The following is a 15,270-nucleotide window of genomic DNA, read 5'->3' as shown; positions in this document are numbered from 1 at the left end:
GAGATGAGAACAAGATCATTAAGGAGTGTCTCTCTGCCGCCCTCCGCCCTACCCATCCTGCTTTAATTACAGTATTTACATTTCCACAAGTAATGAATACTCATAAAAAGGGTATTTTAGCTAATGTTTTCTGAAGAAATATACAGAATTCTGCACTGTTTGGTTATTGAATTGAGGTGGGTGAAGTGGTGCAGCTTAGTGTGTGTTCGCACAGATCAGGCACAGTGCAGTTTTATTTTTTCATTACATTTGCATGAAATTGCATCTGCGTTTTCACTGGGTCAGACCACCTCATATTGCACACACAAGTGCAAAGAGCAGAATTCAGAGCTTTAGCTGGTGGAGGCACTCTCTTCAAAATGCCAGAAAAGAAATGTTTCATGCACATTGACTGTAGCTTTTGTGTCTTGTGGACATTGGCTTTTTCACTGTGATCCAAACCAGCAGCGAGCTCAGTTGTAAATGTTCAAAAATACAATTTGAATGTGAATAGGAGTCACTACAAGTACTGAGTTAGATTAATTATATTCTTACTCATGCCAGCCGCAACTGTAGCAGTCATATAGCAGCAGGAATGATTTGTGCACTCCATCTGCACTCTCTAATTTGAGAAATGTGCTATGCATAATTATGCATGGGTCAAACTACACTAGTACCTTAATTAATTAGTAAAGTCTTTAGACACAGCTCCTCGGTCTGACACAATAAGTGCACAAACTACTGTGCTTTTCTTCACACCAGACCAGTAAACTCTTTCGCATAGAGTCTGAGTGAAATCATTTGCATTAAGGCAGGTGTCACCAGAATCCTGAGCTCCATCAAATCATGAAATATGAAAGGAAAACAAATAGACTGCTAAAGCCATAGGCAATACTGTGCACACATAAACATGACTAAACATGAAAACTAAGTAAAAGAAACACACACAGCAGACCTCAATAATAAGTGACATTTGAAATGTACTCAACTTAAACAAACATCATCTGTCTTTCCAAGCCAGTTTTGGCTGCAGCATTTTAATCTCATCTGACACAGTGTTCCTTATGTGACGCATTTATTTGGAAAAAAAAAAAAAAAAGCTTCTGCTCTGCAGTTATGGTCATCAGTGATCATCCTGTAGTGCCCTTTTGCAGCTTTGGCAACTCATGTAGACCAGATCTCAAACAAATCTGCATCACTCATCAAAAGAATGTTCATTTTAGCTGTAGCTTTGAAAGTGTCCCCTCCCTTCATGCCACAACCGCTCCCCCAAAACACATGAATGCACGCTGCCTGAATGCTGGAGGATAGGTCCACGAGAGAGTGTCAGGGAGAAGAGCATGGTGTATCACTGTTTATCCAACTGTCCCATGTATCATTCACCTAACATTATCATAATGAACATAAGCAACAAACATGGCATGACACCCCAAAAACAAAATCAAACCAGATAATCGCCTGTCTGAGAGAAATATAGCAACCGTGGTGTCTCTTCAGGTCCTTCAACCCCTCCTTGAAAAGCCACACTGATGTTGACTCTGGTTTGACCTCTTTTTGGTTGTAGCCTTTCTTCTTCTGTCTTTCTTGCTTTGTTTGACTGTGCAAGCTGTTGCAGGTAGAAGTGGAACTTGAAATTTTGGCCGCGTTTCTCTGCCATTCTTGCGTGACTAGCTCACTAAAGCTTCGGCAGATATATTGCTGAGCCTTGTGGAAGAGTCCTGTCATGTGCAATGAGTCTGCCGGCAGAGAGCGTGTGGGTGGAAAGGCAGTTGAGCCATTTAATAATTTCATTCTGGCCAAACAAAATGATTGGATTGAGTCATTATAGGTCTGTGACAGCCACAGACACTGGGCTTTTTTTTAACAGAGCATTTTATTTGATTGCTTTTGGGATGTAAAGACAATTTCAACCAATGTGACAAAAGGTTTGTTCTTTACACGCTTTACATCTGTGAAATTTGTTTTTAGTAGTTCTTTACATCATCCATGGAAGAATTTAAATCAATTCTAAGGTGCAATAGACAAACCTCCATACTGAAACTGATCTTTCTGTCTGTGCGTCACTAGATAGTCCACAGAACAGCAGTGCCCAGCGCCTTAGCAGTGGACTGGATAGGAAAAAATCTGTACTGGTGTGATGCAGAAAGGAAAACACTGGAGGTGTCAAAAGCCAATGGCCTCTACCCGACCATTCTGATCAGTTCTGGCCTCAAGAACCCCTCTGATCTAGCACTGGACCCTCAGGCAGGGTAAGTATGTTATGGTGGTTTTCTTAATAAGCATCGATTTCACAGCTTTAGGGAGAATAGGGATAGAGTTGCTCTTTTCCAGTGCTTAACCTTGAAACTGTTTGACTGTCTTGTTTGAGGAATGATTTTTTATTTTTTTTATCCATGTTTGGCTGCTGAACATCGCTCTTTAAACTGCTGTATTTCTGACTAGGTACGTGTTCTGGGTAGACTGCTGTGAACCTCCTCACATTGGACGTATTGGCATGGATGGCCGAGGGCAAACGGTTATCATTGACACAGAGATCTATAGTCCCACTGCTCTCACTATTGATTATACCAATAAGAGGCTCTACTGGGCAGATGACAACCACATCCTGCTTGCTAACATGGATGGCACCCAGAGACGCAAAGGTGAGACTAAAAGTTAGCTGAAAAGATTGATCCCATTCTGTGTCTGTCTGTTCAATATAAGGCTGCAGACGGCAGCTGCTTAGCTTAAAGTAGCTTAGCAAAAAGACTAGAAACAGCTCTCCCTGCTCCAAATCTTACTTTCTCTTAGGCTGTAAGGATGAATGAATGTCTACTGGATATTTAAAGATGATGCACAGGGTAATAGAAATTCAAGGGGAAATATTTGCAATCATCTGTTCTGAATGTGACTGAATGGATGTTTCAACCCTTGTTTCTGTAAATTATTAAGGGAATTTGTACTACAAGTGCCACACAATTAGCATTACCCAGTTTGCTAAACTGAATAAAAGAGAATTTAATTGGGGCTTGCCATGGCCTTTTGTCCCTCTCCAGTATCCTATGATCACATCCAAGGGGTAATGGCCCTGACTTTGTTTGAGGACTTTGTCTATTGGACGGATGGGAAGTCCAAATCATTACGACGTGCTCACAAGACAACCGGCGCTCAAGGGATGGAGCTCCTCAACTCCTGGCAAGCCATCAAATCCATCAAGGTCTACCACTCCCTGCGCCAGCCTGAAGGTATGAAGTCCATCTGGCACTCGTGTCCATTCTATCCTCCCATGCCGAGCAGTTGTTATTGGCCTGCTTTATGGTGTTAAGAAGGAAATGGTTTGTGTAATACAGCATGAACTCAGATACGTACTTCTGTCCTTCTGTACAGTACCCAAACACCAGTGTCAGATTGCAAACGGAGGATGCAGCCACCTGTGTCTTCTATCCCCTGGTGGGGAGCACAAATGTGCTTGTCCCATTAATTTTTACTTGGCTGCTGACAATAAAACCTGCCTCTCCAACTGCACCTCCAGTCAGGTCAGCTACTCTTCTCTTCCCTCCCAATTCTATGTTTAGTTTGACCATGTTGTTGCTTTTCTTTCTTGATCAGTACTTTCCCCCTAAAGGCAAATTGCTTTACTCTCGTATGCTTTCCTCTTCTGACATGTACTGTAGGTCCTAGGAAATGGTTGTGTATTGATTTTGACTTTGGCTTTGAAGAATGTTGAAGCTAAAAGGGAGAGTCAAGTATTCATGTTGACTTCAAATTCTGCATTTTCTTTCGGCGCTAATAGTTTCGCTGCGGGACAGATGAGTGCATCCCTTTCTGGTGGAAGTGTGACACAGTAGATGACTGTGGGGATGGATCAGACGAACCTGCTGACTGCCGTGAGTGTCATGTTATTCCAAGGTTGGCTTTAAAATAATGCTACACCAAAGGAAGTCATATGTTATCTCGGTGAGCTTTGAGGGATATTGAAATTGAATTGGAACTGAAGGGGCTTAAGTTTCCGTCTTCACTGATTATTTAATTTCAGTGTAATTGCTTTTTTTGTTGTTGTTGTTGTTGACATGGTTAGCATTTCACCACCTGTTCCTGCCTTGGTACACAATGTTCTGCAGCTATTCCTGTACTCTGAGTGAACTGTTAAATTGTGCACCCTGAGATATACTTGTGATTTCCTTTCCAACAGCGGAATTCAAATGTCAGCCTGGGCGTTTTCAGTGTGGCACTGGCCTTTGTGCTCTTCCTCCGTTCATCTGTGATGGAGAAAATGACTGTGGTGACAACTCAGACGAAGCCAATTGTGGTAAAGATGGAACAGCTATTACTGTTTAAGTTGGAAATCTTAGAGGCTCTTTTTTAATTTTGTGCACCGTTACCTCTTTTTCCCAGAGACCTGTCTCACTTACAGAATCAGTGTGTCCAGGGCTGTCATATCTTTTTAGATTTTTTCTTGTTGGTACTATTTAGCTGTAAAACACTTTGTGGATAAATTAAGTGGTTGATCAACAGAAAGTTAATCAGAACCAGTTTTGATAATTCATTCTTTGAATAATTCATCATGTAAAAATGCCAAATATTTGTTGCTTCCAGCTTCTCAAATATGAGTATTTGTGATTTGAATTGAACATTTTTGGACTGTGGGTTATTTGTCAGGCAAAAAAAGAAACACATTTTCCGTGTATGTTAAAAATGCATAGTCTAAACCATCAATTCACTGAAAAAATAGCTGAGTATCCAATAATCAGACTAATAATTACCTGCAGCCATTTGCAATAAAACACACATGTAAAATGCTTCATTATCAGGAAACCTTTATCAGGAAACCTTTTCAGAAACTGGCTATATTGTAGGTGGAAGCATTAGTGCCAGTGTTATTGATGCTTTGCTTTGTTTGGACTCCCAGCACTTCTTATTGATGTAACCTCCCTCTGCTCCTACCTGTTTTCTCTTTCAGAGACATACATCTGTCTGTCAGGCCAGTTCAAGTGCACCAGGAAACAGAAATGCATCCCTCTCAACCTGCGCTGCAACGGTCAGGACGACTGTGGTGACGGAGAGGACGAGACGGACTGCCGTAAGGCTGTCCTGCATTACTACTTTCAGACTCATTGTCTTAGAAATGACTTCACTGAGCTTTTAGATGGAGTAGTTTATGAGTATCTTCCAGTTTGATTAGTCTGCCCCAACACTGCAGCAAAAACTGAGATAAAAGTCACTTATGTCAGGTTTTTGATATTTTCATTTTAAAGACATAATCTAGTGGATAAGCTAATTCACCTTAGTAGTAGTTTTGGACATGGTTAGTTTATTTGTGTATTCGGACAGACTATATGAGACCATAGTCTTCATTACGTATTCCAAAGGCAACCTGTGTTATGGCCAGTTCCCGTGAAAAGGGATTAGATGTTGAATCACACAAAGGATAAGAGCAGATTTTCTCTGCCATGATGCAACTCATCAGAATATCAAACCCCATTCAACTCTTTCAGGCTGCTACATTTGTCTTGCATGTGATTGCAAGAGGGCTGAGAGTGTGTGTGTGTCTATTGGGGGGGGGGGGCAACAACTTCAGGAGGAGAAAGAGATTTAAAAAAAACGTTTTAATTAAAGTGACATTAATTACTTCACCCCTTCTTAGACTTCCAGAATGATTGGATGTGGTTTTGAATGCACTTTTGTAATGAGCACTGCACCACTGGAATTAAAATGCTGTCTGAAACAATGTCAGGTTTTATAACAAGCAACAACTGCAACCTTGTTATACCCAAACACTGAAAAGGTACGTGAGGTAGATATATACACCAAGTGTTTTGGAGAAATGAATGCCTTCCTCACCAGTTCTTATAGCAATGTAGTGGAAATGATTGATCAGATTATACAGATTATTTCTACAAATCCAGATTTCTGCCACGGTAATGATATGGATTACTTTCCTCTTTCACACACATAGACTCTACCTGTCTCTCTGCCTACAGCTGAAAGCACCTGCTCCCCAGACCAGTTCCAATGCAAGGCCTCCATGCACTGCATCTCCAAACTGTGGGTTTGTGATGAGGACCCTGACTGCGCAGACGGGTCAGATGAGGCTAATTGCGGTGAGTTGTGGAAACCCACTTAACCATAAATCACACCTCACTTATTTTTCAGTTAAAGTGGGAAGAATCTGATTTAATCTGAATTAATTTTACGCTTGGCTTCACTCTGGTCTGACTCAGTCTTTCTGCTTGTTCTCACCGCCTGTCTCATTGTGCTGAGGGAGAATGCCATGAAGGACAGCTGTCCCTTTCGTCAATAAGAGCTCAGCATTATGATCGCAGTTTGCCAGGCATTCTTAGCAGCTGTCATGTTTGAATACGGACTTCACACACACAAACACACACAATTAATCAAAATGAGTTTGTTCTCAATGCCACAAAACTGTTGTTACTTGGGCACAACCTTGGAAAACTTTTTCTTCCGCAGTAGAAAAAGGGTTATATTTGCTTGATGTGCCTCCGTAAGGAGCCAGGATTCTTCGATCAAGACAACTCCACAATAATGCAAAGCTCTATAAAATTTTATCACATAGAGATAAGACATTGGACCTGTTCCACTGTCCTGTTCCAATAGCAATAAGACAGATGAAACCACCATTCCTTCTGAAATTTTCAAAGATCAAAGACATCTTGAGTTGTGGAAGATGATGCAAGCTGTCAGCTTAGTTTGTTCCCTATATTGTTCATATATGGACAAGATATCTTATTTATGCATCACACCCCCTGTTGTCTCTAAATACTTTGCTCAGACTTAATAAAAATGCTAATTCTGAGATATCTTAAACCAAAGCACCAGTCCACCACTCATCCCAGGAGGACTGATTACCATTATTTTTTAAGAATCTACCCTTTTCATCATTCTTTTAATTTGCTGTTGAGGTTTCTACTAATACCAAAACGTCCCCAAACTTTTGGAATTATTGTTGATGTGACAGTATTGGAGACTTGAAATGAATAATACTGAGAACAAATGTCTGTTTGCACCTATACAGCTCTTCACCAGCAAAAAAGAGCAGCTGTTTATGGACTCCATCTGAGTCATGCAGGAGTATGGAAGTGGAATGCTACAGATAGATGAACATAAGAGGCAAAAGCAGTCACACATACCCAAGGACACAAATCAGTGGCACATTGTTGGTCATTTGCAGGCAGTAATGTGTAATAATAAATGTTACAATGTACAAAAAATATGCCTACTTTGGCCCCTAAGTCTGTGTGATAATGTGACACCAGTGTATTACTGCATGCTTGAATTGAATGCTTATCCTGTACAAACATGTCAGCTTTCACTGCTTTTCTAGTGTATATCTGCTTTCAGCCCCATCCTCCTCTCTCATGGTTCAAGTTGGTCAAACTCTCCAGTACTTGTCATTCATCCTGATGAGCTGTCTGTCTTTAAATGATGTCTGGTGTGAAAACAGAGACCATCCATAAATCAGTCATAGCCAGGCTGCTTTTCTATTGCATGTGTGGGATCACAGCTCCACTACTGTTGCTCCTGTAACTCCCTGCTCTGTTGTCACCAGCCTCAACTTGGTAGTCACAATGTAATTCACTGAAGCACATGCCCACAGCATATAGTGTACTGAATGCCCTAAAATACATGAAGAGGCTTTTAGTTTGTACCAGCATTGGATTGATATTTTTTTCATAAACGAGCTGAATGTGAGAATAGTCGCACAATAGGATGCTTTTGTAAACGTGTCAGCATGTTTGTACGTGTGTTTTTTTTTTTGGAGGAGGCTATAGGAGGTGATATGTGTCACCTACCAAACAAACATATGCGTGCCTACACAAGCGTGAGTATGTGTGTGTGTGTGTGTGTTTGTGCCAGGTGTTGCTGCTTCATATGATAGGTGTTACATTAGAATAAGACGTTTGGCTGTCAGCAGTACATGCGAGTTGCACAATGCTCGATTTGACTGTTATTAAAAGAGTATTCAAGCTTTAACGTTTGATGCTTCACACCTTCTCTCTGTAGGTTCCTCTGTAATTTTAGATTGGCTTCATGTGGATGATTTGCTGCTGCTTTAATGTCAATTAACTTGAGAAGACCCTGATGTAATATAGGGTAAATGTTTGTCCCACTTTGTAGTTTACTGATGTTTGGCTTTGGCCCCTCAAACTGCATTATCTGCAGTGTTCGTCAGCATCTTCATCGCCGAAAAACTTCTCACCACTCTGGTGCACACGAAAGCGCTAACGCTGCCTTACAGATATTTTATTTTCACTTTGAATTACCTCAGACTGTTAAAGGAAGTTTTGCTCGTTAGCACCGTAATGAGCTCTGACTTGGCAGGGAAATATTGCTTTTTTTCCTGTGTCACATCTTTTATATGCTGTAAGTGACTGAGCTGCTTGCTAATGAATTGCTGCCTCGTGTGTTCTGCGGCTGCACTTCACTTTCCCTCCTGATTCTCTCCTCCTGCTGTCATGTTGGAAAGAGATCAGGCAGAATCTGCCACCCTCCTCTTTTGACGCATCTCTTCTCTAACTGATAACAGCGTTACGTTGGCCATTATCCCTGATGATGTCTGCACTGAAATGACTTTTTAAAAGGAGGCTCTCAGTTTGACTTTGAAAACCCATTCTGAAGAGGTGTTGGAGGAAATATCAAGGCATCTGTTCCCTTTGAAACAAATGCAGATATTGTGGATAATACCAAATGTGGCCGTTAATGTTCAACACCAGCATGCCCAATTTGGTTTTAAGACTGAAATGCTTCAGGTCCTCCTTCAACAACTGCAATCCACTGTTGACACAAGCAGGCAAGCAGATTCAGTTCAGAGAGCAAACACACCAAAAAAATAGACAAAAAATAAGACTCTCAAATGCCATTTTTTGCATTTTGTGGTGACATTTTGTAGCTCGGATCCAGACCTGTGAATCTCAATCACCTGTTTTTCTGAATTTTTCTCTCTGATTATCAGGCTTGACATTTTGAGTAGCAAGCATTACCTTGGTTTTGATCCAAGTCTTGCCATCATATTTACTTTTGGCTTATGTGTTAAAGGTATGCAGTGTTTTCACACCTTGTGCACAAGATGATTAGTGCTCATTATTGTTACTTTTCTCTACATATTTCATTTTAAACTGTAGAGATCAGTGTCCTCTTAAAGCTAGAAACATGGCTATAAAATAATCATCTGGTCTTTTTTTTAAGAAAAGCTCTTTCTATTTAAAATGCGAATGATGATATTCAGTAACAGATGTCTCTCTGTTGTAAAATGATCTTTCTTTTTACAACAGAGAGACATCTGACACCTAAATATCAAGTTTGGCATTTTAAATAATAGTTGCTATATTCAAATGAATAATATTAAAGACAAAGAAATGGTGAGCTGATATCAGGACAGCAACGAAGGCGCTGTCACTTTCTGAAAGAGATGACATTTAAAATATCAATACATCACTGTCAGGACGCAGAGACACAGTTTGGGTTCTGTTTATAACAAAGCCATTATCTAATTCTTCAGCATTTGTTGTGTTCAGAAATTCTCTTGGATGCTTTTTTGAAGAAAGTTCAATCTTGCCAACTTCCTGTCACAAATTCTGCTGAGGATTATTGGTAGCACAGTCAGGTATTTCATCTTACGGTGTGTTTGCCTCCGGAGTGCATACTGTGTTTTGAACTCAGTGTCAGAGTTGCTAAGGGAAACCCTGAGGAAATGATGATTACACGTAGAAAATATGATAGCTCGCACACTATTAATATTCATGCTCTTTGAAGCCATTTTCATCTTCATGTTTGTTTGCTCCTGATGAAAAAGATGAAAAGACCTGCGGACCTCATGAATTCCACTGCGAGAATAACAACTGCATCCCAGACCACTGGAGGTGTGACAGCCAGAATGACTGTGGAGACAACTCAGACGAGGAGAATTGCAGTGAGTATCTGACTCACTTCACTTTCTGTCAGCTCAGTTTGTTCCTTCATATACACTGTTGACGTTCTACACACACTTAAGCAGTGAAGAATTGGACACCTGAGTGCCCCTCCTACCACCGCAACCCCCCTAACACCTCATTTTGTCTTTCTCTCTCAGTCACTTGCACATACACTTTTTATCAGTACACGCTGGGAAATGTTTCCCACTATCGAGTCTGCCAGGCTCAACTCTCTCTTTAAAAGCATACTCTTATTATCTATGCAATTTTTGTGAGACTCCTGAACTCTTGATATCATCTCTGTATTTTACCAGGCACATGTTCCCCTTTTTTAGATATTCATCATCACTTTTATTTGGTAACACTTTATATTAAGGTATTCACCATTAGTAGCATATTAACTCTTTATTGGTCATTATGAAGCATTTTTTAATGCCTTGTTCTGCGTGACTGTATTCTTCAAAGTCTAAGACTTTAACAGAGTTTTCCCTCATTCACCTCCTAATTAGTGCTCACTGACAGTAAGTTAGGACCTTGTTGTACATGAATTATGATACTGATAAGTTAACCCTAATCCTAAATCCCAGAATAAGGCATTAATAGGTGCGTTATAATGAATAACAGAGCAAATATGCTACTAATATGCACGCTAATAAGCAACAACCCTTTTATTTACTCATGAAATGACACTGATAACCCACCTCATTAGGTCTTGTAACTTTTGTGCGTGCGTGTGTGTGTATGTGTGTGTGTGTGTGTGTGTGTGTGTGTGTGTGTGTGTGTGTGTGTGAGAGAGAGAGAGAGAGAGAGAGAGAGAGAGAGAGAGGAATTGTTGAGTACATCATATGAGTATGTGCATGCCTTCTGTGTGTTTTTGCTGTGTATGCATCATTTGTGTGATTTATCAGGTGCTTATTCCCCATACCTATTAATGTCACTTAAAATGCAAATAAAAACCAGTCAAGTGTTGGATGGCAGAGAATTAAGCAGGTGGACCAGCAGACAGCAAAGAGGCTGCAAATCAGATTTTGCTGCAATGCCTGCTGGGAGTCTCTGTTGCAGCACAACTCATAACACACACCCTGCGCTAGCTAACAGTCCATGATAACAAGGGGAGGGCCCAGACACTGGATCTGATGCAGCTGTTAGCTGCGCCCTAATATTGTCCTCAGGGACAAACTTGCACTAAATGGCAGCTACAAGATTTTTGACTTCAGGGAGTATGTTGCCCCCACCATTTTGAAAGCAGCAATGAATGTATTTACATCTTGATCAGTTTTGCCAGTTTCTGCACTTCAAATACAGAATGACTTAATTAGCTGAAACGATGGTTTTGCCAAAGCATTACAGAGCATTTGGCCGATAACAGCATCAGGGGATGTATGTTTGCTGTGTATGCCGTTTGTCATGATTTTGTTTTTTTATTTTTTTCAATTTAGAGCCAGTCACCTGTAATCACAAGGACTTCGCCTGCGCTAACGGGGACTGCATCTCCTCCAGATTCCGCTGTGATGGAGACTATGACTGCCTGGATAATTCAGATGAGGCCAGTGTTTGAGATATGTGTACCACTTTCTTAAAAATCAAAGAGGAAGGTAAACCCACATGAGTGCTGCTAATGAGGCACAGATATTAGCAAGACACTAAATTAAGAATAAAGTAGTGCGCGCTTCAGAAAAGATCCAAAAGAAGAAGCCTTTCAAAGCAAACACCAACACCGCAGATATTTTGCCTTTTCTGGCATGTTGCCCTTCGTCGTTGTGAGTAGAAATCATTTCTAGCACTCTTCTTCAACAGCCATATGCTTACCAATCTATTATCTCTTCAATGCGGGCTGTTACAGAAATTACAGGTTAACACAAAATGGACTATTATAAAGACTAACTTGGAAATTGCAGTGTACACAGACTACTTGACTGTATATACATATGGATTCTGTAGTGTAGACTGTAATTGAAATGTGTGTCAGTGTCTGAGTTTGCAGCTCAAGCACACTTGCAAAGAAAACAGTCCCATTTTAGGCAGTCATGGCGCTGATCCAAATATCCTCGTCATGGTCGCTACATTCCAAAGCAAAGCTGGACAGAAAATATCACCGTGATGAGTTTTTGTACCTTCAAGTACGTTAGTGCATGAAATACCTTGTATTTATTTGCTGCTGAAAATCCAAATCCCCATCCCTTTCAGCAAACCAAAGTCTGCTTGTTTTGTTTAGAAATATGCTTGAATGCTGTATCTTAATTACTAAATCTTCAAATTGCCATTGTAATTTTACACTCTTGTAATATGTGAAGAAATGAATGTAAATGTGCTTTTATCTAGCACTGGATCATGTAAAGAGATTTTTGCAGGATTGGTACAAAGAATGCCCCATCAGTGATAATGACACAGTGCAATGCTAAATTCAAGGACAGAGGCTTGTTATTCCGACTCATTATTCTTGTTAATTTATTGCTCTGTTCAACATTTGCACAGCAAATTGTATGTATAATCTCTCTCCATGCAAAGCAGTTCAACCCTAATTAACCCTTTATTATGTGTCTCCCCTGTGCCAGCTTTCTGGGTCAGTGCAGGCAAATAGTTTCAGGAAAGAAAGTCTTTCAATCAGCATTAGAATACCCAATGATTAATAAATTTAGTTATTCATCGTGGCCACCATTTGGTAGATTGCCATAATTCAAAATGTTTGAGACAATGAGTTCCAGAGTTTAGTCAGGATTTTTCACAGATTTAAAGTGTTTTCTTCTGCAAGCTAGCATGCACTGCACTACAACCCCTGATTGCAAAATAGCTGGGGCAATGTGTAAAATGTAAATAAAACTGAAAGCAGTCATTTGCAAATGAAATGTGTTTAACAACAATGGTTTAATGAAGTGTTCCTGAGCCCATGTAGTCATTCTCTTTATCCAATCATGTGTTCACAAAGTGGTGAACCTCAATCCATCCTTGCTTGTGGACAACTTAGCCTTTCCAGGATGCCCCCCTCTTCATACCCAATCATGACACTGTCACCTGTCAACCTGTTTACCTGTGGACTATTCCAAACAGGTGTTTTTGGAGCATTCCACATCTTTCCCAGTCTTTAGTTGCTCCTGTCCTAACTTATGTGAAATGTGCTGCTGCATCAAATTCAGTATAAGCAGATGTTTAATAAAATCAATGAAGCTGATGAGGTCAAATATTAAATATATTTTCTTTGTGCTGTTTTCAATCGAGTGTTTGTCAAAAAGGAGTAGCAAGTGATCACATTCTGTTTTATTTATGTTTTAAACAGCTTCCCAACTTCTTTTTGGAATCAGTGTCGCATGATAATCATATTTTGACTGATCGTTTACAGAAAGGCTGCGAGGAACGCTGTGCGGACGACCAGTTCCGGTGTCACAACAACCTCTGCATCTCGCTGAAGTGGCTCTGTGATGGCCAAGAGGACTGCAAGATGGGCGAGGATGAGAGAAACTGCCAGGGAACAGGTGCGAAGCCAATGTCGTCTAGTTTGTACAGTTGTTTTAGGACGTACTACTGACTTTTTCTTCTGGGCCTTGAGTTCCTGGAATACTTCATTTTCTTTTTTGTAGGCGCAGAGTTTGTACAATTCAGTATTTTTTATTATTCCGCTCAAAGAAAAGGTTTTCTTGTCTCTGACAATAGCTGAGTGAGATGCTGAATGTGATTCTGTGAAAAACTCAGTGTTGCTATGCTTATGTATGTGTAAGGTCATTGCAAAGTGTCAAAGCTGCACTCATGACAGCGAAGTATAAAAACATAACCTTATCAAAGTTTAACAAAGTAGTACCCTATGCTTTCTATAATGCCCTGTAGTGCGGCCATAAATCCAAAGTTTTTGACATAAACCCAGTAGGAATTAGTTAAAGAAATCATATCATAGGACAGGACAAGGCACTGTACAGTATCTGAAAAGTATGAAGAAAGACAATGAAAATGCCACAGTGATTTTCAGAAACATCCCCAATTATCTCAGTGTTCGCCGAGCTGTAATAAAATAGGAGGTAGTTTTGTGGAGGAGTAAAAATGACCTCAGTTCTGTGGCTTTGCTTTGTGGAGTTCTGCTGTTCATTACTGCAAAGTACTGAAAAGCACTTTGTTGAGCGACAGTACACAGTATGAGCACTTTGATCTGCAGGACAATTTCATACTGTCCTTAGCAGTGACAATAATTTCTCTCTAACAGCTGCATTTTCAGTCAGCATTACCTTCAGTTTCCCTATTGTTTATAGAACACATAGCTGAAAATATCGCACCCGAGTGATTTCTTGTTGAGGAAAGGCAGCTTGTTGACTGATATACTTTGCCCTTCTCCAGTAGTCCCTTCTTGTTCCGTCAACGAGTACGTGTGCGCCAGCGGAGGCTGTGTGTCAGCCAGCCTGCGGTGTGATGGACATGACAACTGCCTGGATGGCTCAGATGAGGTCAGTGCAACATGATTCCAAAAAGACATCCGGAAATGTTTTTCCTTGTAAGTCGTGCAGCTTCACACTGTACAATGTTGTGCTGCTTGTCCAATCATGAATCAACTCAGGTTAAAACAAGTCACTCACTGTTTTAGTTTCCTCTGATTGCAGCTGACAGCGTCACTAAAAGGGACAGATTTGTTGTTTCTGTACTGACAGATTGGCTGTGTGAAGGAGTGCAGGGAAGATGAGTTCCTTTGTCTTAACCGTGCTCACTGCATCCCCCGGCGTTGGCGCTGCGATGACGTGTTGGACTGTATGGACCACAGTGATGAGGAGAGCTGCAGCCAGGGTAGGCATGCGCGTGACCTCACATGTTAATGTGCTGCTTTTGATGACTGATATGTGGGTTTTTGATCCCTGAGGGAACAGAAATCATTCTCATATATTAGCTCAAGTCTTTAGGCAGATATTATCACTAAACAAATAAATCATGTGAACCATGTCAAAGCATTACATTTAAAGAGAGACAGAACAACAGAATAATACGTGACAGGTAGACATTAGAAATACAATGAGAGGGAGAAGTTTGAGGTGGGATGAAAGACAGAAATAGATTCAGACTTTGCTTGTGAGGGGGAAAATGATCCGGGGCTGTCTGTATCATTATGAAAAATGATCTGTCACATTTTTTCATAGGCACATTTTGAGTCAAATCTTCTACAACCTTGAGCCTTTTCTACCTAATTCACGTGTAATTCAGAAGTCTTGGGAACTTGTATGTGTAATCGCAGGTTCTTTCTTCTGCCGGGCTGATGAATTCATTTGCAACAACACGCTATGCAAACTCCACGCGTGGGTGTGTGACGGCAAGGACGATTGTGGAGACAACTCTGACGAAGACACAGACATGTGTGGTGCGTTGAAGTTGTCACTCACGAGTCTCTTTCTTTGAGGACAAGTAATGCATATTT

General features: G+C 40.6%; 1 protein-coding gene across 5 annotated transcripts in view; it reads left to right on the top strand.

The window, feature by feature from the left end:
* lrp1bb (low density lipoprotein receptor-related protein 1Bb) overlaps window positions 1-15,270 on the top strand; it is a 238,565-nt gene that overhangs the window by 199,781 nt on the left and 23,514 nt on the right. For 4 of the 5 annotated variants that reach the window (XM_070975443.1, XM_070975442.1, XM_070975439.1 and 1 more), the window contains exons 58-71: window positions 2,047-2,228; window positions 2,422-2,621; window positions 3,015-3,203; window positions 3,346-3,494; window positions 3,752-3,845; window positions 4,151-4,267; window positions 4,919-5,038; window positions 5,940-6,059; window positions 9,770-9,886; window positions 11,327-11,437; window positions 13,229-13,357; window positions 14,208-14,314; window positions 14,516-14,648; window positions 15,091-15,213. In XM_070975443.1, the coding sequence (XP_070831544.1) occupies window positions 2,047-2,228; window positions 2,422-2,621; window positions 3,015-3,203; window positions 3,346-3,494; window positions 3,752-3,845; window positions 4,151-4,267; window positions 4,919-5,038; window positions 5,940-6,059; window positions 9,770-9,886; window positions 11,327-11,437; window positions 13,229-13,357; window positions 14,208-14,314; window positions 14,516-14,648; window positions 15,091-15,213 (1,891 nt within the window). Of the gene's footprint in view, window positions 1-2,046; window positions 2,229-2,421; window positions 2,622-3,014; window positions 3,204-3,345; window positions 3,495-3,751; window positions 3,846-4,150; window positions 4,268-4,918; window positions 5,039-5,939; window positions 6,060-9,769; window positions 9,887-11,326; window positions 11,438-13,224; window positions 13,358-14,207; window positions 14,315-14,515; window positions 14,649-15,090; window positions 15,214-15,270 lie in introns of all 5 variants that reach the window. The other variant, XM_070975440.1, reaches the window with a different exon arrangement.

Source organism: Chaetodon trifascialis, chromosome 12 (genome assembly GCF_039877785.1).
Source record: "Chaetodon trifascialis isolate fChaTrf1 chromosome 12, fChaTrf1.hap1, whole genome shotgun sequence".
In the NCBI taxonomy this organism is placed as follows: Eukaryota; Metazoa; Chordata; class Actinopteri; order Chaetodontiformes; family Chaetodontidae; genus Chaetodon; species Chaetodon trifascialis.
The sequence above is the reverse complement of the archived record's forward strand: the minus strand, read 5'-3'. Positions and strand labels throughout refer to the sequence as shown.